This window comes from Chrysemys picta, chromosome 1 (genome assembly GCF_011386835.1).
Source record: "Chrysemys picta bellii isolate R12L10 chromosome 1, ASM1138683v2, whole genome shotgun sequence".
Lineage (NCBI taxonomy): Eukaryota > Metazoa > Chordata > Testudines > Emydidae > Chrysemys > Chrysemys picta.
The window spans coordinates 174,474,575-174,497,563 of record NC_088791.1 but is presented as its reverse complement, the minus strand read 5'-3'; the positions used below and the strand labels follow the sequence as shown (position 1 = coordinate 174,497,563).

The 22,989-nt window shown below is 44.1% G+C and overlaps 1 protein-coding gene and 1 long non-coding RNA gene across 5 annotated transcripts in view; both read right to left on the bottom strand.

The window, feature by feature from the left end:
* The window catches only part of GBE1 (1,4-alpha-glucan branching enzyme 1), a 285,371-nt gene extending 263,021 nt beyond the window's left edge, over positions 1 to 22,350 (bottom strand). For 2 of the 4 annotated variants that reach the window (XM_065575460.1, XM_065575466.1), the window contains exon 1: positions 22,193 to 22,350. In XM_065575460.1, coding sequence (XP_065431532.1) covers positions 22,193 to 22,293 — 101 coding nt within the window. In that variant the 5' untranslated portion in view covers positions 22,294 to 22,350. Of the gene's footprint in view, positions 1 to 21,742; positions 21,880 to 22,192 lie in introns of those variants that run through there. The other 2 variants (XM_065575471.1, XM_065575476.1) reach the window with 2 other exon arrangements.
* Positions 1,175 to 7,714, bottom strand: LOC135977012 (uncharacterized). The gene is made up of 2 exons (XR_010594320.1): positions 2,761 to 7,714; positions 1,175 to 1,780 (listed from the first exon to the last, which is right to left on the bottom strand). It is a non-coding gene; the product is annotated as an uncharacterized LOC135977012 (long non-coding RNA).
* Positions 22,351 to 22,989: the final 639 nt, after the last annotated feature.

The following is a 22,989-nucleotide window of genomic DNA, read 5'->3' as shown; positions in this document are numbered from 1 at the left end:
GGTTCTAGCCGTGGAACGCTAATTCTGGGCCCGGGAAACAAGCAGAGACTGGTGGGACCGCATAGTGTTGCGGGTGTGGGACAAGTCCCAGTGGCTGCGAAACTTTCGCATGCCTAAGGGCACTTTCATGGAACTTTGTGACTTGCTTTCCCCTGCCCTGAAGCGTCAGAATACTAAGATGAGAGCAGCCATCACAGTTGAGAAGCGAGTGGCGATAGCCCTGTGGAAGCTTGCAACGCCAGACAGCTACCGGTCACTCGGGAATCAATTTGGAGTGGGCAAATCTACTGTGGGGGCTGCTGTGATGCAAGTAGCCAAAGCAATCGCTGAGCTGCTGCTACTAAAGGTAGTGACTCTGGGAAATGTGCAGGTGATAGTGGATGGCTTTGCTGCAGTGGGATTCCCTAGCTGTAGTGGGGTGATAGATGTAACCCATATCTCTATCTTGGCACCGGAGCACCAGGGCAGCTAGTACATAAACCAAAAGGGGTACGTTTCAATGGTGCTGCAAGCACTGGTGGATCACAAGGGACGTTTCACCAACATCAACGCGGGATGGCCGGGAAGGGTTCATGACGCTCGCCTCTTCAGGAACACTAATCTGTTTAAATGGCCGCAGCAAGGGATTTACTTCCCAGACCAGAAAATAACCGTGGGAATGTTCAGATGCCTACAGTTATCCTTGGGGACCCAGCCTACCCCTTAATGCCATGGCTCATGAAGCCGTACACAGGCAGCCTGGACAGTAGTCAGGAGCTGTTCAACTACAGGCTGAGCAAGTGCAGAATGGTGGTAGAATGTGGATTTGGACGTTTACAGGGTCGCTGGTGCACTTTACTGACTCTTTCAGACCTCAGCCAAACCAATATTCCTATTTTTATTGCTGCTTGCTGTGTGCTCCACAATCTCAGAGAGAAAGGGGGAGACATTTATGGCGAGGTGGGAGGTTGAGGCAAATCGCCTGGCTGCTGATTACGCGCAGCCAGACACCAGGGCGATTAGAAGAGCATACCAGGAAGCGCTGCACATCAAAGAAGCTTTGAAAACCAGTTTCATGACTGGCCAGGCTACGAATGATGAAAACCCACCCCCTTGATTGACTCATTCCCTGTAAGCAACCTACCCTCCTCCCTTCGATCACAGCTTGCTTTCAAAGGAAATAAAGTCACTATTGTTTAAAAATCATGTATTCTTTATTAATTGATTATAAACATCGGGAGAGAACTGACAAGGTAGCCCAGATGGGGTTTGAGAGGAGGGAAGGAAAAAGGCTACTTCAAAAGTTCAAAATAAAGACAACCTTTTGCTTGGGCTGTCCACTGGGGTGGAGTGGCAGGGTGCACAGAGCCGCCCCCCACCCCCCACCCCCCACCCGGCATTCTTGAGCGTCTGGGTGAGGAGGCTATGGAACATGGTGAGGGCGGTTATATAGGGGCTACACCAGCACTCTGATCTTGCTGCCGTTCCTGAAGCTCCGCCAGACACCGGAGCATGCTCAAGCAGTAGCCCCAACCTTGCATCCTGCCTCCTCTGATCTTCCTGTCGCCACCTCTCATCTAGAGCGTCCCTCCTGTCCTCATGGTCGTCCCTCCTGTCCTCACTTTCACTGGCATCTTTCCTGTACTTTGATATAGTGTCCTTCCACTCATTCAGATGAGCTCTTTCATCGTGGGTCGATTGCATGATTTCCGAGAACATTTCGTCTCGCATGCATTTTTTTTTGGACGCTTTATCTGAGATGGCCTTTGGGACAGAGGAGGGAGGCTTGAAAAATTTGCAGCTGCGGGAGGGAGGGGAAAAAGGGAGAGAAGTATTTGAAAAGATACATTTTACAGAACAATGGGTATATTCTTTCACAGTGAACAACACTATTCACATTACATAGCACATGTGATTTCAGTACATGGTCGCATTTTGCATCTTATATTGAGTGCCTGCGGCTTTGGTGTTAGAGAGATTACAGACGCAGGGCCGGGCAACAGAATTTGGCTTGCATGCTGCCATGGTAAGCCATTGTTTTTCGGCTTCTGCAACCTTCATAAAAGTAGCACCCTCCTTTCCCATACCAAGCAAAGCCCGTTGAGTGCTGCGGTTTTCCTGTTAATGTGCAGCAGCAGAAACCAAACTAAACCCCCCCCACCACACATCCAATTCTGTGGGATGATCGCTTTACCCCTCCCCCCACCACGTGGCTGGTATCAGGGAAGATCCCTGCTAGCCAAACGCAAAAAGCTCAGTGCCAATGCCCCCCCCCAACCGCTTGGCTAACTGCTAACTGCAGGGAAGGATTTCTTTTCAGCCACAGGAAAACAGCCCAACAGGAAAGGCCACCTCTGTCCCCTTAATTAAATTCCAGTATTTCAACCATGAATGATGTCACTCTCCTGAGGATCACACAGCGAGATAAAGAACGGATGTTGCTTGAATGCCAGCAAACACCGGGACCATACACTGCCAGGCTTTGTCATGCAATGATACCAGATTAGTTGCTACTAGCATGGCGTGGTCAAGTGTCCTACCATGGAGGACGGAATAAGGCTGCACTGCCCAGAAACCTTCTGCAAAGGCTTTTGGAGTACCTCCAGGAGAGCTTCATGGAGATGTCCCTGCTGGAGGATTTCCGCTCCATCCCCAGACACGTTAACAGACTTTTCCAGTAGTTGTACTAGCCGCGAATGCATCCCAAGTCCTCAGGGAAAATTAATCATTTAAAAACGCTTGCTTTTAAACCATGTTTTATATTTACAAAGGTACACTCACCAGAAGTCCCTTCCATGGCTTCATGATCTGGGATACCGCCTTGGGAGGGTACTTCAGTCAGGCCAAGAAAAAGATCCTGGCTGTTGGGGAGAATGGAGTGCTGTGTGCTCTCCACAAGCTTGTCCTCATCTTCCCCGTCCGCAGAATCCTCAGGCATGGCTGAGAATAACCCCTCCTCGGAATCCACCATCAGAGGTGGGGTAGTGGTGGCGGCCCCCCCTAGAATTGCATGCAGCTCAGTGTAGAAGCGGCAGGTCTGTGGCTCTGCCCCGGACCATCCGTTTGCTTCTTTGGTTTTCTGGTACGCTTGTCTGAGCTCCTTAACTTTCATGCGGCACTGTTGTGAGTCTCTATTGTGGCCTCTCTCCATCATGCCCTTGGAGATTTTTTCAAAAGTTTTGGCATTTCGTCTTTTTGAACGAAGTTCTGCTAGCACAGAATCCTCTCCCCATATAGTGATCAGATACAGTACCTCCCGTATGGTCCATGCTGGTGCTCTTTTTCGATTATCGGCCTGCACGGTTACCTGTGCTGATGAGCTCTCTGTGGTCACCTGTGCTCTCCTGTGCTGGGCAAACAGGAAATGAAATTCAAATGTTCACGGGGCTTTTCCTGTCTACCTGGCCAGTGCATCCGAGTTCAGATTGCTTTCCAGAGCGGTCACAATGGTGCAGTGTGGGATAGCTCCCAGAGGCCAATACCATCGAATTGCGGCCACACTAACCCTAATTCAAAATGACAATATCGATTTCGGTGCTACTCCGCTCGTTGGGGAGGAGTACAGAAATCGATTTTAAGAGCCCTTTATGTCGAAGTAAATGGCTTCGTTGTGTGGACGGGTGCAGGGTTAATTCGATTTAATGCTGCTAAATTCGACCTAAACTCATAGTGCAGACCAGGCCTTAAAGCGATCCCCCTCCCCTCCCAGTGTAGACCAGGCTGCAGTTCATCACTTGCTCAAAACATGATCAGCAACAGGCTTTTGTAGGCATCCTGAAAGAGGAGCCTTTAAAAAGATTTGCACTATAAAAGGCAGTGAATGTACAAATTATACAAGTGGAGATTCTCCCATGCTAAGGGGTGTAAGGTGTTTCAGGGAGATTCTGACAGGAGGTGATAAAAGTTGAGAATTGGTGCCACAATAGATTAGATCAGCCAAGTGGACGGGAGATAGGGGTTAAACTATGAAGGGCCTTAAAGGCAAAGACAAGAAGCTTGTCTCTGATGCAGAGGTTAAGGGAGAAACAATGAAGCAACTCCATTGATGCAGTCAGAATAATGAGCCAGGAGGATGATTTCATTAAGTACATGGTATAAAGGCAGCGCTAATTCTTAAGAGGCTATGAATGTGACATCTGCTATGATAGAGCCAGCGACACAGTGCTGCAGGGTAATATAACAGTATGATACCAGAAGTGTCAAGTAAAGACTTAAGAGCCTAGAAATATATATTGTAACAATTGACACATCCCAGAAGCAAGATGCTCAGGCATTTTATGATAGTTAATGACCAATACCTTGACTTTACAAGTGCTAGCACCAAGACACTGAGCCATCTGTTAAGAGAAAAAGCCTCACATTGGATATAGCAACACCTCTGGATGCCTAAACAAAAATAATTCATTTAGGAACATTACAGTTCCATGTTCACTAAATAATTAAGCTTAATCTACCTCCCAGTGGATCTGAAGAGTTTTTCAGCAATTAGGGATATGAAGTTTTATTCCTATAAATTTAAAAAGACAAGATGTAGGAAATAGGGCTTCTATGCTGTGAACTCTGAAACCATGTTCTTAAATCATCATCTACTTAATCTTTACATGTTACACTTTTTTATGGATGTCATCGTATGTTCTTATGTTAGCGACTGGATACCAAGTGGCACAAAAGAATTTAAAGAATGGATGGTTCACTGTGTAAAGCAACAGAATTTAAGGGCCTAGGTTTTCCTTAACACATATTACACATTGTCAGGAAACACTGAGTGGACACTCTGAGCTTAAAGCATGAAATTTAAAAAAAAAAGTCACAAGTATAAGATTATAGCATTTAAAGGGAAGGCAATACCTAGCCATTTTTTCCCACCAGTTATCAATTAATTTCTGAATTTATCAGGTATAATATTAGGGATTTTGTTTGAACCCATTTACTGCTGGCACCCCTCTGCATGTGCTGTGCTACTCCATTCCAATTAGTGGTGTGAGGACAACCTGTCGCTTACACACCATTCAGCAGTTTAGCAAGTGATTTGTACCCAAACATTCCTGGAAAGCTGCGCAGTAGTTAAGAGATTGAAATAATCACATGCCTCCGGGAAAAGGAGAACTGGATGTAAGTTACCTTTAGAAATTGAACTATGTTGAGTATTTTGCAAAGTTTCTTTGATCTGATGCTTACAGGATTACAAAGTACAGCAAGAAATAAAGGAATGAATTAATAGCTTATATATTAGGAATGAACTTTGTAAAGATTGATGAAAATCACTGAGGAGTTAGGAATGAAGCTAACTAGGGGTTAACTGTGTTGCACTACTGTTTACTCTAATTATGTGATGTAAATATACACACAGAATGCTGGGAATAATTAAGAAATGGATAGATAATAGGACAAAAAAATATCACGTTGCCTCTATATAAAGCCATGGTACGCCCACATCTTGAATACTGTGTGCAGATGTGGTTGCCCCATCTCAAAGAAGATATATTGGAATTGGAAAAGGTTCAGAAAAGGGCAACAAAAATTATTAGCGGTATGGAATGGCTTCCGTATGAGGGGAGATTAATTAGACTGGGACTTTTCAGCTTGGAATAGAGATGCCTAAGGGGGGATAGGATAGAGGTCTATAAAATCATGACTGGTGTAGAGAAAGTAGATAAGGAAGTGTTGTTTACTATTCCTCATAACACAAGAACTAAGGGTCACCCAATGACATTAATAGGCAGCAGGTTTAATACAAATAAAAGGAAGTATTTCTTCACACAACACAGTCAACCTGTAGAACTCCTTGCCAGAGGATGTTGTGAAGGCCAAGACCATAACAGGGTTCAAAAAAAGAACTAAATAAATTCATAGAGGATAGATCCATCAGTGGCTATTAGCCAGGATGGGCAGGGGTGGTGTCCCGAGCCTCTGTTTTCCAGAAGCTGGGAATGAGTGACGGGATGGATCACTTGATGATTACCTGTTTTGTTCATTCCCTATGGGGCACCTGGCACTGGCCACTGTTGGAAGACAGGATACTGGGCTAGATGGACCTTTGGTCTGACCCAGTAACACCATTCTTATGTATATATGCACTAAGAAAATTAGTTTAGCACATTAGGATAGGTTTAAAACATTGTCAACTGGATATCAATACCAAGGAAAAGTAATAGAAGGGCTGATATGGGACTCTTAATAAAGAGTTAAAGAAGATCATATAATCAACACGGGTTCCTAGAAAATAGATCCTGTCAAACTATCTGAGAGAGAGATTACAGGTTTGGTTGATAAAATTATCACTGATCTTCACAAACTTCCCTTCCCCCACTAGCTTGCTGTGAGGTGATCCAAACACTGGCTCCCATGTGCCCTTTGCTTATTGGACCCGGGCAGAGTTTAGGCACTGTTCCTGGCTTTGGGCCTCCAGGTTCAGACCTCGTGTCTGTCACCCTTCTTGGCAGTGGGGATCTGACAGTCCAACTGTGTAGACCATGAAACTAGTGTTCTCTCCCTCAAGCCTCCCCAGCAGCTCTTGCACATTCCCCAAAATTCCACTCAAGGTGTGAGCATTCCAGTTAACCTCTTCAGGGGCATACAGTAGTGAAAGCAAACTGATGCAGACTTTACACAGGGCTCTAAACTATTTACTCTTTATTTTTCACAAGAGATAAAGATTAGACAAAATAATAAACACATCTATATCCATTTTCCGTGTCTCTGTTCCCTCACCACTCTGCAAAGTTCTTTGAGCGCAGACCAGAGTCCTCCAAGGAATCCAGGATCCTTCCTCTCCAGCACATGGCTTCTCATCCACATGACTTCCCCTCCCCCACTCAACTCTTACAGCCTCCATCCCCCTTATGACAGGTGAGACCGATCAGCCTCATGAAATGAGGAAAGTCCCATACCAGGTAATCTGTTGCTTAGTTACCAGCTCACCCGAGCAGGAGGAAGGAATCAACCCTTTGTCCAGGGTGGTTCCATTTCAAATTGGAGAGCACCTATGTTAAAGACTCTTCGTTGTTGGAATTCCAGTCCAACATGAATGTATAAGGATAACAGAGAAAGCAAAAAGGTCTTCAGTATGCCAGATGCACATAATGAACTCATGATTTCAAACAATTCATAAGCTATATAGATTCCCCAAGTCATCACAAAAGGCAATTGCTGATGTAATATACTTAGACGTCTGTAAGCCATTTGACTAGCTACGGCACAAAAAAAATTGATAAACCTAGAATGTACACAATAGACATGTTACACATTAAATGGATTAAAAACGGTCTTGACAGGTCTCAAACTGTAATTGTAAACAGGACCCTGCTAGAAGCACACTGAACAGATACTGCACGGATCAGTTTGTGGACCTACACAAACATGACCTGGAAGACAAAACACCACCATGACAAAAAATAAATAAATAAATAAATAAATAAAATCGCTGAAAGTTTGCAGAGGACTCAAAGATTTGGGGAGTGGCAAATAAGAGGACAAGTGACAAGCAACTGATACAGAACAATCTAGATTGGTTGGCAACCTGGGTGCAAGCAAATGTGTTTCAATATACCCAAATGTAAAAACGTACATCTAAGGCAGGGGCGGGCAAATTTTTTGGCCTGAGGACTGCATCAGGTTTTGGAAATTGTATGGAAGGCCGGTTAGGCATGGCCCAGCCCCTGCCCCCATCCCTCCCCCAGCTTCTTGCCGCCTGATGCGCCCCCCGCCCCGGGACTCCTGCCCCATCCAACCCCCCCATTCCCTGATGGCCCCCCCAGGACCCCGACCACCCCTGGAACCCCTGCCCCTGACTGCCCCCCGCTGCCCCATCCAACCCCTCCTCTCATTCCTGAATGCCCCCCCAGAACCCCTGCACCCATTCACCCCCCCCGTTCCCTGCCTCTGACCACCCCGACCCCTATCCACACCTCCTCCCCTGACCACCACCCCAAACTCCCCTGCCCTCTATCCAACCGCCCTGCTCCCTTACCGCGCTGCCTGGAGCACCGGTGGCTGGCAGCACAGCTGTGGATGCAGCCAGTCACGCCACCGCACAGCACAAAGCACCGGGTCAGGCCACGCTGCCCAGAGCATTGCGCCAGCGGCAGAGCGAACTGAGGCTGTGGGGGAGGGGGAACCACAGCGGAGGGGCCGGGGGTCGCCTCCCAGGCCAGGAGCTCAGGGGCCGGGCAGGAGGGTCCCGCGGGCCGTAGTTTGCCCACCTCTGATCTAAGGACAAAGAATACAGGGCATAGTTACTGGATGGGGAACTATCCTGGGAAGTAGTGACTCTGAAAAGGACTTGGGAGTCCTGGTGGATAATCAGCTGAATATGAGCTACCAGTACAACTGTGTAGCCAGAAGTGCTAATACAATCCTTAGACGTATTAATAGGAATAAAAGCAGCGATATTATATTATCTCTGCACTTGGCACTGGTGCTACCGCAACTGGGATACTGTGTCCAGTTCTAGTGTTCACAACTCAAGAAAGAGGTCGATAAACTGGAGGGGATTCAATGAGCCATGAGAATAATTAAAGAATTGGAAAATGTGCCATATAGCGATAGACTCTAGGAGCTTGATCTGTTTAATTTCACAAAGAGAAGATTAAGGATTTGATCACTCTATATGGAGAAAAAAATATATTTGATAATAGAGGACTCTTCAATCTAGCAGACAAAGATACAACAAGATCCAATGGCTAGAAGCTGAAGCTAGACAGATTCAAACTAGAAATAAAGCACAATTTTTCAACAGTGAGGATAATTAACTGTGGGAACAGTTCATCAAGGGTTGTGGTGGATCTATCACTGGCAATTTTTAAAATGATTGTAGGTCTTCTAAAAAAGATATACTCTAATTCCATCAAGAATTAATTCAGGGAAGTCAGAATAGATGATACAGTGGTCCCTTCTGGCTCTGTAATCTATGAATCTCTTCAAACCACATTCATTTTTCTGCTTGGACTTTCCACAATTGATATTTTTAGGGTGCAATTTAAATCTGCAAATCAGACATTCCACTCTGTTTACTAACCTCCAACTTACCCTGTACCACTTTTGCACAAGAGGAATGAATAAAGAGAAACCATTTCAAGTTTCCCAGTTACGGTAGATTCTTCCCATTACTTTTCAAATATTTTAGACTAGTTTACATAGTTTTAATTACAGCTACTAGAAGGCCCATTCAGCCATCCTATAAACAGAGTTATATCCTACTCCACAAGTATTCCCATTGAATGCAGCATCTTGCATTTGATGAGCAAGTGGTATGGAGACAGGCATATTCTCTAGATGAAAGCAAGTTAAAAAACTAGCACTTTGTATATTTTCTTAGACTAGATATCATGTTTTTAGTTTTATTTTATATACCAAGGTATGGATAAGAAATCCACCCAACATTGGCTAGACCAGAGGAGCTGATCCATGCATCAGGGGCCTGTGCAGGACAGGCGAAGGCACAAAGGTGGCTTTCAAGAACGCTTACATATCTCTGATCCCAAGACCAGATGGGGCACAGTTTGAGCCTGTCACAGATGCCATTCTTGCACCCCAATCTGATTAACAGCAATTGTATGAAACTGTAGACTTTACAGATCTATTGCAGCCTCTATCAGCTGCTCTATCCAAGACACTACATTTGAGATCCTTTGATCCTAACAGCAGCATTAGAGAATGCACTGTTAGAGAAAATCAATTTCAACTTTAACCAAGTTGGAATATTTTAAGTTCTGAATAAGCATAGTTAAGCTACCTGCACCAAAAAAGCATCAGAGCTAGAAAAGGAGCTAAGCCATCAATTTTTGCAAACTGAAAGCTCTCATTTAAAAATAAGTTTCTAGTCCTAGTGTTTGCGAAAATAACACTGCCAATATTAACAAACAATATTGCCTGCCTTCCTAAGTCAGAACGCAGACAGCTCAGTGCTTCTGTTGCTGCTCATGGATCCAGCTACAGCTGAAATCAACAAGACTCATCAGTGTTTGAATGTCTACACTGCAGCTGGGAGCCTGCTTCCCAGTGCAGGTACACATGCCCACACTAGCTCTGCTTGAGCTAGCATGCTAGAAATAGCAGTGTAGCTGGGAGTAGCATGTGTGAGGCAGCTCAGGCTAGCCACCTGATATAAAGCCACCCGACCCCCTGGAAATATACTCTGGCAACTAGCCTGAGACTCCACCTGTGCTATCCCTGGCTACACTGCTATTTTTAGTATTCTAGCCCAAGCAGAGCTAGCACGTGTGTCTACTTGCACTGGGAAGCAGGCTCCCAACTGCAGTCTAGACAGACCTTTGGAGAGATTGGATTACAGCTAAAACAATGACCCTTAAAAACCTCTTCTTCTGCAGCAAAAATATTTATTTATATATCACACGCTTTAAACATTTTACCCACCAAACTACAATTTTTGCACTTGACATGATTATTTTTTCCTCTAATCAATACGTATATAAAGAAATGTATGGTGGTGTTTAAAGCAAGGTTTTAAAAGTGCAAGTGAGCTGATGGGATAGCATCATGATTGGACCCCTACTGTAGAAATGTGGAAAATATAAAAGACACTATGATTATAAGACAGGGTGAGAGCAAGTAGGTGTGGAAGGTGTGAGAGAAGAGGATGAGTACATGGGTATTAACTTAGAGGTAGGAGGCAGCTTTTGGAAACTAGGCTGTCAATTTTAAGAGTGCTGTAAGAATGCAAAACAATATGATCCACTTTGTAGCTCAAGAGTAGCAAAGTGGAAACATTCTTGACTCCTTGAATTAGAACAAGAATTTAGAAAGACAGTTGGAAGTGATCTGCAGTAGTGAAATTAGGCTATGATTAAAATCCTGATCTTACCTCTTTTGCACACATTCAGACTTCTGTAATTGCTGAGACTCCACTGAATACTACAAGGGTCATGTCATACAAAGTCAGCTGCAAGATCAGGGCCAATGTCAGTACTGGTTTACTTGGGTAAAGATTAATTATTTGAATTCAGGTAGCGACCATACCGGCGCGGCCAACCTGAGCCTGAGAAGGAGCCAGAATTTACTAATGTGCATTGCCAAAGTGCCACAGTAATACATCAGCAGCCCCTCGTCAGCTCCTTCCCACCCCCGCTCCCAGCACCTAGCACCCACCGGCAGCCCGGTGGTCAGTGCCTTCCCCCCTCCCTTCCCTGCACCTCCCGATGAGTTGTTTCATGGCATGCAGGACGATTTTTGGGGGGAGGGGGGCAGGAGGTGCGAGGGCATAGCAGGCTCAGGGGAGGGGGTGGAGTGGGGGCAGGGCCCATGGCAGAGCCAGGGGTTGAGCAGTGAGCACCCCCCCAGCACATTGGAAAGTTGGCGCCTGTAGCTCCAGCCCCGGAGTCAGTGCCTATACAAGGAGACACATATTAAACTTCTCAAGAGCTGCATGTGGCTCCGGAGCCACACGTTGGCCACCACTGGACTATACTTTAACTGCTTGTCTTGTTCCTCCTTCCCCTGTTTATTCTTCTTTTTAGAATCAGCAGACACTAAGCACATCTTCACTGAGGAGTTAACTTGGGTGATCAGCAGCCTAGTGAGCCCAGTCGAGGTGTAAGTAGCCACAGTTGATTTACTATATCTTCATACTGAACATTCATCCGTGCATGTCACTAGGACTTCTGGGGACATATCCCATGTTTCTTAGCACTGAAGTAAGATGAGCTATTCTCATCCTTTGCCAGTATATTGTGGAAGAGTTTACCTGTCCCTCTGGGCATACAAAGGGAATTGTGGGACAGCATCAGTTACAGGGCAAGCTGTACCGTGTACTCCTCACAGTTCCTTTCGAATGCACCCTCCGGTGACAGGCTTTGCTCTTCTCACTTCTCTCAAGGAAGAAACCCTGCACTTCAGCCATTCTTAAGACTGAATCTCTGGGCTACAGTCCCCATTTCCCAACCACGTTAATACGAAGGGCCCAGCTGCTGATTAAAAGGACTCAAAACAGATTATTCAAAACATATTGTTTATTGCTTATTCACCCAAAGAAAAATATCAGAAAAGAGGGTTAACAAAACAGAAGGCCTACATAGGCTGGATCTAGTCTAAAATTTATCATTTCCCTGAAACCTTGGGCAAGTCTACCTTTACAGACTTATTGCACAGAGCCTGCATCTCAGGCCAATCTCTGTCTCTCCTTGAACAGCTATACAGACCACTGAAAAACTATCCTCATTATTTATTAGAGAGTTACAAACACCTTGGGAATGGAGGTTGTTCGTAACTCTGAACAAAGAACATTATGGTGTTCTTTAAAAAAAAGAAGAAATTATAACGGAACACTGACTTTATAGAGCTTTGAAACTTTACTATGCAAAAGAAAAATACTGCTTTTAACCATCTTAATTTAAATGAAACAAGCAAAACAAGTTTCCTTACCTTGTAAAATCTTTTTTTTTTTTTTTAAACTTTCCCTTTTTTTTTTAGTAGTTCACATTTAACACAGTACTTACTGTATTTGCTTTTTTTGTTTTGGTCTCTGCTGCTGCCTGATTGCACACTTCCAGTTCCAAATGAGATGTGTGGTTGACCAGTCAGTTCATAACTCTGAGGTTCTACTGTATATACTATTTCAGTGTCTAAGAGCCACATACATGGACCTACCTAAAGACAGACTTTTTAAAAAAAAAAAAAAACTGTTTAGTGTCCTTTTAATCTTAGGTCTTCAATTTTTGGCAAACCGTCTTTGTTACTCTTCCTGGGGGCCTGGAAACAACATCTTCCCAATTAATTGCCCAGCCACTGTTCTCCTTAACTCCCTCCAAATTGTTCACTCAGAGGGTGTCTTTCTTCCTGCCATTGTTTCACTTCTTGTTTGATCTTCCCAAGAGTCCCTTTTGATTCAACTCCATGGAGTGAGAAAGATCAAGCAGATAACCTGAGGTACACACAATATTCATAAAAGATACACATCCCTCATTCTCCACAGGAGGCACTGGAGAACTATCAATATTCAAGTGGGTTAGCCTGCAAAGTGGGAGGGTTATCAGCCTTTAGCCCATACCCAATGATGGGAGTTCTAGTTCAGGCTGAAAGCACAAAACACATGTCAAAGATTTGCATGTGTTGATGGGAACTAGCTGAGGGACAACGCCTGACTAAGAACCCAAGATAATTCTTAAAGAAGCTATGAAAGAGTATCTAGAGTTAAAGAAACACACAAGGGACAGCAGTGTACAAAAAAAAATGGAACACTTCAGATACACACGTATACTCCACGCTATGTAATACAAATATTATCTGAAACAAAAAGATAACAGAGCTTTAGAGAAGGAGATGGCTTAGACAGCCTATTTCTTTAGCTGTACATCCATAAGGAATGGGAACAGCACTTCGAAGAGCCCCTATAGAATTCACTAGGGGATAAAGCCAATAAGGTTTGATTCAAGTTACCTTAAAAACTCTACAGAACTAAAGTTGCATTTCTGTTTATTTCCAAGCCACTCTGTAGCAGAAAAATATATCCTTGTTAAACACTTTGAGATTTTTATAGAGCTTGTGAATTAAGGCCATGATTTTCTATTTAATCCTATAACATTTTTCCTTCAGAAATAAAACTTCTCATCTGCACTGTGACTGTTACTGGCATTGTTAATTTAAGTCCTAAATTTCCCATCTCTTCTGGATGCTCATCTTGGACCCTTTAAAATCCTAATTAATCCAATATCCCTGATGTTTGATGCTACTAGGCCACTAAATTTATTTCTGAACCTCTTAGATGATATACTTATGGTTTACCCAAAGGCAACTGTGTTTTTCAAAATTGATAAAGCACGTGTTAACTATTGCACTACACAGCATAGTTCCATGGTAGCAGACTGGTACCAGTTTGAAGGATAAAAGCTGTAGCCTTGCGTGTTCTGATTTATTTTACGTAATAACTTTGTTCAGTCTGTTATTACTTGAAACCACTTAAATCCTACTTTTTATACTTAATAAAATCACTTTTGTTTATTAATTAATCCAGAGTAAGTAATATCTGGAGGAGCAAACAGCTGTGCATCTCTCTCCATCAGTGTTATAGAGGGCGGACATTTTATGAGTTTACCCTGTATAAGCTTTATACAGAGTAAAACTAATTCATTTGGGGTTTGGATCCCATTGGCAGCTGGGTGCTAGAGACAGGAGAACTTCTTAAGCGGTTTTCAGTTGAGTCTGCAGCTTTGGGGGCATGGTTCAGACCCTGGGTCTGTGTTGCAGCAGGCTTGCAAGTCTGGCTCAACAAGGCAGGGTTCTGGAGGCCCAAACTGGCAGAGAAAATGGGCTCAGAGGTAGTCTCAGCACATCAGGTGACAGTCCCAAGGGGGTCTCTGTGACCAAACCCGTCACATTGAACACATCCACAAACTCTCCCCCCCCTCCCCATTCCCACCCCCAATGGACTTAAACAATTAAGGCTATCAGTGCTTCACTATGCTTTACAGGCTTATTAGCTTTAGCCCACAAAAGCATTGGGATATCATATCATACATTCCACAAACCAGATGGTCACACAGAGAGCCCGTGGGCGTGCTATATGTACTATGGTGAAATTTTCCATCAGCATTTAGTTTTGCACTGTTTTCTTGTTTTATATTCACTGTAAAGATTGTGTTGTATAATCAGTATTTTCCAGTGAGTTAATATCATGCTGCCTTGAGATAAAATAGCAAAACATAGCACACATGCAAAAAGTCATATCCTATTCAATTTTTTTCTTATCAGCTGTTATTCCAACTGTCCCTTTCACTACACACACACACACCCCTTTCCCACCCTAGTTTCCTGATCACTGAGATTTCCAGTTCCATAAAGCTTTATTCCCTCCAAGTAGGTCCTATTTCTCACTCTGACTTCCCAAATTCTCTCCACTCAGTGCCAGCATCTTCCCCCTTAAACCTTATTAACTCAATTCTCTACTTACCTTCAGCATTTCAGTCTGCAGCACCCACTAAATACCTTTCCCAGAATCTTGTCGCCAAAACAGCTAACAAAGGGAGCTACATTCCTAGCAAAAACATCCACTAACATAGCAGCAATTTGAGTAGAAATAGATGTGCCTTCATTGTTTCAATGGCAGTTGATAACCGTTCTCTCTTCTAGTTAGTAACACATACGGAACTGAAAACTATGAACCACTTTATATGTACTATGATAGTTCATCCAACTACAGAGACTGCTGAATTGGTTCTCTCAATCCTCCAAACAAGGAGACTAAACAAAAATCATACATCAAGAATTCAGGAGAATTAGACCATCACTATTCTCCCCCCCATGTCTTATACTTCCAGCTTGGGTTCCACTCCCCTGCCACCCCAGCCCACATTTAGGGCCAAGCCAGCATTATCTTGATTAATGCTGCAAACAGAAGAGCTTTTTGCCAAGCAGCACAAATTACAGATTGAAAGACTAGGAATTCATTCCTAAACAGCTTCACACAATAAACCAAGCTAGTGGAAAACACGCGCTCAGGAGCACATAGTTCATAAACTGTGGAAGCTGCAGAAGCTGGTGAAATATAGAAAGTGCATGTTGGTAATAGTGAAGGAAATTCTAACAGGCAACACTTTCTGACACCAGTTTGTAACATCGTAAAATGCTATTACACTACAGGCATTAATGGTGACACCTGAGCCACTTATATGGTAAGAGGTAAAAGACTGAAAATATATACCAAATAACATAAGTCTTTAGCTTACATAACACTCAAGTGTTAACAAAATATTTGAGATAACACACATTTCACAGAGATATTTGGGTTGTCTGGAACATATGCAGCCCATTATGCAATACTACAAAGGGGGCTTCCCAAATCTTGACACTAAGGTCTCCTTAAATTCCAAAGCTTTCCAATACGTTATCCATACAACTCCATGAAAGTTTTATTTTTATATTTTGGGGGGAATTTCAAGTTATTTTGTTTTATCAGTTCTTCCCAGTAGTTACCTATGTTAACAAGGCAGCCTAGTAGCCACTCTTTATTAACATAAATAACTACTGGAAAGACATGCATCCGACGAAGTGGGTATTCACCCACGAAAGCTCAGGCTCCAATACGTCTGTTAGTCTATAAAGTGCCACAGGACTCTTTGCTGCTTTTACGGGAAAGAACAGGCTTCTGATCAGCTTCCCATCTGAATTCCCTCCCTGACTTACAGCCGCAGAGGAGATGGAAAAGAGAGGAATTATCCAACTCTGATGCGGATCAGGAGCCTGTTCTTTCCCAGCAGTAGCCACTAGTAGCCCACACTCGACCCCTGGGAATTTCACTAGACCCTGGTGTGAAGATTTGGGAAGCTGCTTTGTTGTGACAGTGTTGAATAATGGGCTGTGTATGTTCTAGATGACCCAGTTCTCTTGGTGAAATGTTTTGTGTCTCACAAATATTTTGCTAACGCTTATTTGAGTGCAAAGTCTTTCGTTTTGTCTTCATTCACACAAAATATTTGTGGGTTTTGTTTTTAAAACCAATGAGATAAACAAGTCAATTATCTCGTTGTTAAATCCTAAGTGGAGACAAGGTACTTGCAGCATTTATTGCAAGGCAGTTAAGAGACCTCAGCACTAACACACCTCGCACGCAATCCATGTGACCTCACCTATTTTATCTGACAGTAAAACTCAATGCCCTTGTCTCTACTGTATTTTTACATCAGGACAGCTAAGTGTCACACTTTCATCAGTGAAGACATAGCCTTAAACTAGACCTGCTAATCTAGAATTTCCTCTCAAGTTAGCTAATCAAAGATAAGAACACACCTTTTTCCTAGTGAAGACAGAGCCTGAAAGAATCAGGTCAATTTTCTAAGTAGTAAAGGGTATCTGAAGTAAACAGAAGGTGACAGGAGACTACTACTCTTGGGGCTTGTCTACACTATGGAGTTTTTAGTGACAAGGCTGTGTCGACACTGAGTCGCTAAAAGTCAGCAAGCGTGAACGCTCTTTTGCCAACAAAATACTTCTAGCCCCACGAGCGGCATAAGCTTTGTCGGCAGGAGAGCACTCCTGCCAACAAGGCCATGTTCACACTGCTGCTTTTTTAAGTACCCGTGAAAGACAAAAGTTTTGTCGAGAATTGGAAAGACTTTGAGAAGAAGCTATTCTCTAACTAGCTGGATTTGCAACATCATTAATATTGACTTTTTAAAAAAAAATTAATACTACCAAAACCTAGATTTATAGTAGCGTGTAACATCAATACTAAAGCTCTACTTTCTTAGAGAAAAATATTGAAATACGAGTGGAAAAAAGATTGAAATGAAAATGTAAGCCGATGAGTATTACTAAAATTTTAGAAAGGTAATAAGTTGGAGAACTTCAACATGTTTAACTTTAGGGGCAGTTTCACCTTAATATTCATGTGGTGTGGAATTGAACAAACAGAAAGTGAGTATTCAGGGAAAAGAGTAGTTGGGTAACAAAACCTGGCAAGTTACTTGTGAAAATATTAAGCATCCTATCATTTTTTCCAACAAAAAGTCTTCCTCACATTATATTCCATTGCTTTTCCTTTCAGACTTAAGAGTTGAGGTAAATATTTTCCCTGTCAAAGACACAGAGAAGCCACAGGGTCTTAATACATATAAAGTCATTCTAGTACTCTTGAACTATATAAAGAATACACACTACCCTTCTGCTCTCTTCTCCATCCCACAAGGCCAGAAGTGGAGCACGGCTTAATACCATCTCCACTTCGTCTTCACTCTCAAAAAGTATGTGAGTTAGTCCTAGCCAACAAATACTCTGTCTATATGACTTACTTCATTATTTCTCCCAATAGGAGCCTATATAAGAAAAAGACCCCAACATCTGGACTGTCCCTATAAAATCGGGACATCTGGTCACCCTACTGCTGTTCCAGCTACCACCATCAGAGGATGTTGTTCTGCTTTCCCTGTCCTGCAAAGCAAGTCTCTGTTCCCCTTCCTGTACTGAACAGCTCCTGGGGCAAGGACAGAAAGGCAGAGAGCTAGCTTGGAGGCAACTCCTAACCATAGTCTCCCTCCCAGCACTAAGTGGGGATGAAAGAAGAAGAAAAAAATTGTTCCACCCCAGGCATGACTATCGACTATCATGACATCCTAGAACTGGCCTGGGGCAACATTAAAGGGGTGGGAAAGGGCATGGAGAAGCCAGGAGCTCCTGGGCAGAGGAACTGAGCAGGAAGCAGAGGAGAGGAAGAGACAGTATCCATGTATGGGAGTGGGCAGGGGTAATACCCATCTGAAGTAGAAAGAGTGAGGCATCCAAAGGCCATTAGAGGGAGGAGACTGCAGAGGACAGGGCACAGAGGCAACAATACAGAGAAGGAGAAGGGCCCCACCTATCAAGCACAGAAAAACGTAGAGGCCCCCACAACTTGTATACTTTTTTGCATATCCAAATGAGTTTCCTAAAGTGTTAACACACAAAAAGACCCAATTTCCATGTCAGAGAGAAAGATCAGAGAAAAAGTAGTGAGTTTCAAAAGAAATTTCGTGATCACCTGTAGAAGTTGAATGTAGATATTATTCATGTGTTTTTGCTACTGTCATAGTCATGTTAGATAATATTTTGACAAACTCCTGAATTCTAACTACAGTATAGCTTCTACCATTACCTATCACTGATGGAGTGAATTACAGCTTTTAGCATAGACATGTCCTGTATGCCAGCCTTACCAATTTCTATGGCATAAATTCAGATGTGAACAAAATGGGAGAGGCAGTCACCACACAGGAAAACAGAACCTAAGGCCAACATGATCTAAAGAACTTCGAGCAGTTGGGGGAAGGGAATTAGGTACTTACCAGTTTTTATTGCCAGGGAGAGGTAACAACTAGCTCTAAAAGAAGATAGGAGACTTAACCCAAGCAGCTACTGAACCCACTGAATTAAAGCTGGTTTATTTTCCATTTGCTTCCTAATACCAACATAATACTTTTTCAAGGATCTAAGCACTATACTTGCCAGATGGTGGTATAAGAAAGTTCCAAAAGGGTTCCATAAAGTCTATGGATTAACTGAACCAAAGCATCTCAACTGCTTTAGATTAAAAACTATTTTATAGATTTGCTTTCTGTTCAATATTTACAGTATTGCCAACTATTACAATTTAAAGTATGAGTTTCACAATATTTGATATTTTTTCTCCATAGAGTCCCACCTGCTGGAATCTAGAGATTGCATGACAATCTCCGCTTTTTTGTTTAAAAAAAAAAAAAAAAAAAAAAAAAAAACACACTCCTGATTTAAGATATATTGGTGATGTATGAACACATACGGTTGCCAAACTATTTGATCTTTTATTTTTAATTTTCACTCCCAGTCACTCTCTTCTGTTTAGCAAGTTTCTAGCCAATTCCACTTCAAGGTTCTCAATCTAGCACAATGCTGCAATGTTTCAGTGGCAAACATTTTAAGAGTGTTTATATTTAAAAGTCAAATTTTACCCAGTATCTCTAACACTTAATAACAGTTGAGGATTTGAATTTGCTCCAAGGAAAGCTTAAAATTTTTCAGCTGGTTGATTGTTTTGAGCAGTTATTTACATCTTCCATCAAGTGGCTAGATGAATTCACAAATAAATCCAACAGTTATTTCTTATGTTGAAGACCAAATCCAAGAATTATTTCAATACTGAGTGGGGACAGCCAGCCAAGCTCAGGAAATATTCCACCATGGACCATTGGTTAGGACACCAGATTTGAGACCTGGGTTCTATTCCTTCTAGATGTTTTTAATAGAAACTGATTTTAGGTAATAGCTGCAGAATTCCTCCCAAACCCTGAATTATTTAATCAGGTAACAATGATCTAAGACACCTATACTGTGATTTTTGAAAAGCAAAGATTTAAGAAGAAATCAGATTTTATGACAAGGAAATAAGCATGGTTAAATCTGTAGTAATCTGATCAGCTTCATCCCTAGTGCTATGGAAAGCCTTCTAGATACAAGAGTGAAACTCACCAGTTGCTGTCAGTTTCAAAGGGAAAGTGACAGGACAGCAATTCAACCCTCATCCTCCATTCACATGGAAGGAATAAAGCTGAGCAAGTGACATTTTTCCAGTCTCCTTTTTCTTCCTCTTCCTCAGCAGTAGTATTTCATGCCTCTGCAATTCACAGCTTTCTGGAACTGCACAGTGATTTTTACAATAATTTAGATCATTTCATTCCAAGTGGTCAGGCAGCAACAAGTAAATCAAACCAAATTCTTTTGTTTCCCCATGTTATAAGAGAACTACAGAGGCAGAGGAAAGAACTGAAAGTGACAGTGCCAGAAGGAATTTGTCTGCACAGAATTCTCCCCTCTATCAACAGTTAGGAAGGGAGTTGGGCTTTCCCCCCCACCCCTCATGCCCTTATTCTGTTTCCCCCATTTGTACCATTCTAACACCACTTCTCTTATGCATGTTTCCAGGACTTGCAAAAACAAAAACTGCAAATGGGAGGGGAGGGGGAAAGAGATGGGGGATGACACCAAAAACCCAAATGCAGATATTAACACTAGCTCTCCTGCTAAGTTAGACAAGTAGTGAGCCTTAAAATCACTCCAATCTCCTCCTGCTATGAACCACTTTAACACATACTCCATGTCAGCAAAACTTTTTGATTAAGATATGATCTATTTTATACATATACTTGGGTATTTGTAGATGAATTTATTTTTACTTCTAGCTAACTCACGGTCTTATTTTGCTTCATTCTTAAATATTTCTCTGTGTTGTGTCCATCTTGTTTTAAGCCTGCTACCAGGGAATACACATTTCCACAGTAATTTTGTAGCAAGTGACCATTCATTTGACCGGAATGTAACAACGTACCAGGGCTCATAGGAGGCCCATGTTTCATGGACAAGCCAGGTACATTGCTAAGTAAACTTCAGTATCAATCTGAAATTGGCACACATTAGCAAATTCATAGTGTTTGAAAACTATGGCTATAGTGCTGGGACAAAGGTAGACATGTTATTCCCTACAATATACACTAAAACAGTAAATACAGTCAGATTTCTAGCACTGTTCATAATAAAGAATCACACCTGCCAATCTGTGCCTTCTAAATAGCATTGCCATCTCATCCTCTGTTCTAGGAATTAGAAATTTTACCTCATGGCATACTTACCTAAAACTAACTTTTGGTTTTTAAGCTTAAGACTGGCTCAAAAAACTTTTTTCCTTGTGTGGTGTGTATTCTTTAACTCAGTAACAAGCTCTTAAGGCAAAAAACAGTTAAACCAATGAAAACATCCTGTACTCTGCCAACTTATGCAGGAGATGGACTGATGAACAGTCTGAGTGATGCAATTTGCGTATTTTGCAGGGTGTATGTACATACATTGCCACAAGCTGCTGCAAGCCCTCATACAGCCATTCAAGGTCGCACAGTAAGTGACCCTTTCATTCAATTAGAAACAGATTAAACCAGAGACAGGCAGGCAAATATGCAACTCACTCACAATAGCACAAGGACTGTGTCACAACGAGGGGTGGGGCCAGAGAATGATTTAGCAACAGTAATGCATTGAAATGCAAGTCAACTTTAAAGGCAGCTGTAGGAGAGACCCAACCCCCCCCCGCCCCCACTCCCCAGCCGCCTTGTTGCAGTGAATAACACTTAAAAGGCACGTCTGAGAGCAGTACTGAAAACGCCTGCAGCAGCCCACAGCTGCTTGTGTGTTCGCCTCTCATCCGGCGATATAAACAAAAAGTTTCTTTACCAACGTCTCCGACCAACAACACGGTAGATTACGAAAAGGGAACGAATGGTGAAAACGCAAGTTACTCGTCACCACCAGGATTCACCTGTTCTCTGGCGTTTCCCACTAGAGAGAGAAAAACTGCTACCAAGTCAGTTTCACTTTCCTGTGGGAGCTGCCGGGTTTGGGGGCCCAGACGTGCGGGTCAGCGCGGGCTTATGAACAGCTGCTCTCCCGGCTACGCTTTTAATGGTGATGTCTGGAAACACGTATTGAGAACAGCCCCACCCCCGCCACACACGCCCCAATGCCCACGCAAGGCCCCATTGCGCATTGCCCCTGCCCCCGGCCAGGAGGAGCGCGGCGGGCGGCTTCTCAGGCTGTGCCGATGTGGACCAAGCGGGGTCACTAACGTTGCTGGGGGAGGGTGGCAGAGGAGCCCCACACCCGAGCACCGAGTCCCAGCTGAGATGAGACCCCCCCGGCCGCGGGTCCAGCCTGACCGGGGGAGGGGGGCTGCGCGCTGGTGCGACCCCTGGGCGCGGGGCTGCGGTACCTGCGCTGGAAGTCGGGCACGAAGGGGGCCAGGTAGGGGTCCCGCGCCAGCAGCCGCGGCAGCTCCGGCACCGACACGCCCCGCGCGACAGCGGCGGCCATTTTACCCACGGTAGCGGTAGCCGGCTGGCTTGGCCCGGCCTATATACACCGGCGGGGGAGGGGGGGGCCGGGACACCCCGGCCCCGCCCCCAACTGGGGGGCAAGGGCTGGACACCAGCTCCCCGCAGGGCCTCCCCTGGCGCTCCCGCCCCCAGCCGTGTAAGGCGCCCCGGGCTCTGCGGGGAGAAAATGATGCTTCATGGCCCCTGGGAGCTATGGGCGCCAGGCCCCAGCGCTGGCTGCTGCCCTGCAGCGAGCAGGTCCCGCACTCCGGGGAGTTTTCTTCTAACCCCCAAAAGCCAAAGGGCGGCGCGTGGCCGGACTGGCCCCGGCAAGCCGCGGGGGGAGCTTGTAACCCTTCCTGTCTGAATCCCCCACCCCGTGCGTCCTTCACGTGGTCACAGCTGAACGTCTAACCGCCCTGTTGTGTTGAAAGGCTGAATTTGGAGGGTAGCTAAGGAGCCCCCAGCTCCAGACAGAGAAGCAGATGCTCATTACACAGTAAAATTAGGGTTGCTACCCTAGCCACGCCCCTTCCCTGGAGCCCCACCCTCCGCTCACTACACTCCCCCTCCCTCCGTGGCTCGCTCTCCCCCTCCTCACTCACTTTCACTAGGCTGGAGGGGGGGATGAGGGGTCTAACTGGGGTGCAGGCTTCAGGGTGGGGCCAGAAATAAGGGGTTCAGGGTGTGGGAG